Genomic DNA, 716 nt, shown 5'->3' on the forward strand with positions numbered 1-716 from the left:
TTTACTGGCTGAAATTATAGTCAAGATTAATGTGGTGCTGGTTCCTTACAGCATGTAGTCAGGAAGTAGGATGTTTGTGGATGACTACATAACGTTCGGTACCATTCAACAGTACACTCCAATGTGCAGCAAGACCTGAAAACATTCAAGCTTGGGTTCATAAGTGCCCACAACAACAGGTTGGAAGCCAGGGTAACTTGACACCCTTTTGAAGAGGGTACATTTCTCTGCGTGTGGAGCCCATCTTCATTCTAGACTTTAGGCTCGTTCACATCGGGCGCCTGCGTACTGCTCCCGCCCGGCTGTCTGCGCGCCTGCGTATTGCTCCAACCTGGCTGTCTGCGCGCCTGCGTACTGCTCCCGCCCGGCAGTCTGCACGCCTGCGTACTTCTCCTGCCCGGCCGCCTGCGCGCATGCGCACTGTGCCCTTCGGCAGGACCGTCATGGCGACTTCTGTCCTCTGTCGCCTGTCGCTCGGGTCAAGCGGTAGGGCCGCGGCCCGCTCCGCTTCCAGGGTAAGGACTGAGCCGGGGAAAATGGGTGCATACCAAGGAGTGGTCATGGGCGGCGAAGTGAGGGGAATGCCCCGTCTTTGTAGGCGGACGGGATTCTCGGATCGGGCGGTGTTTGCCGACAGTTCATTCTCTCTGCGTCGCCCCCTCCTCCTCCCCCTCCCCCCTCCCCTCCCCTCCCCTCCCCCCCTCCCCTCCCCTCCC

The 716-nt window shown here is 59.4% G+C and overlaps 1 protein-coding gene across 1 annotated transcript in view; it reads left to right on the forward strand.

Moving 5' to 3' along the window:
* Positions 1-398: 398 nt before the first annotated feature.
* Positions 399-716, forward strand: part of LOC122557126 (succinate--CoA ligase [ADP-forming] subunit beta, mitochondrial-like) — a 94834-nt gene continuing 94516 nt past the window's right edge. The window contains exon 1 of the mRNA XM_043704465.1: positions 399-515. Within this exon, the coding sequence (XP_043560400.1) occupies positions 414-515 (102 nt within the window). The 5' untranslated portion in view covers positions 399-413. The remainder of the gene's footprint in view (positions 516-716) is intronic.

Source organism: Chiloscyllium plagiosum, chromosome 15, assembly GCF_004010195.1.
Source record: "Chiloscyllium plagiosum isolate BGI_BamShark_2017 chromosome 15, ASM401019v2, whole genome shotgun sequence".
NCBI classification, from domain to species: Eukaryota; Metazoa; Chordata; class Chondrichthyes; order Orectolobiformes; family Hemiscylliidae; genus Chiloscyllium; species Chiloscyllium plagiosum.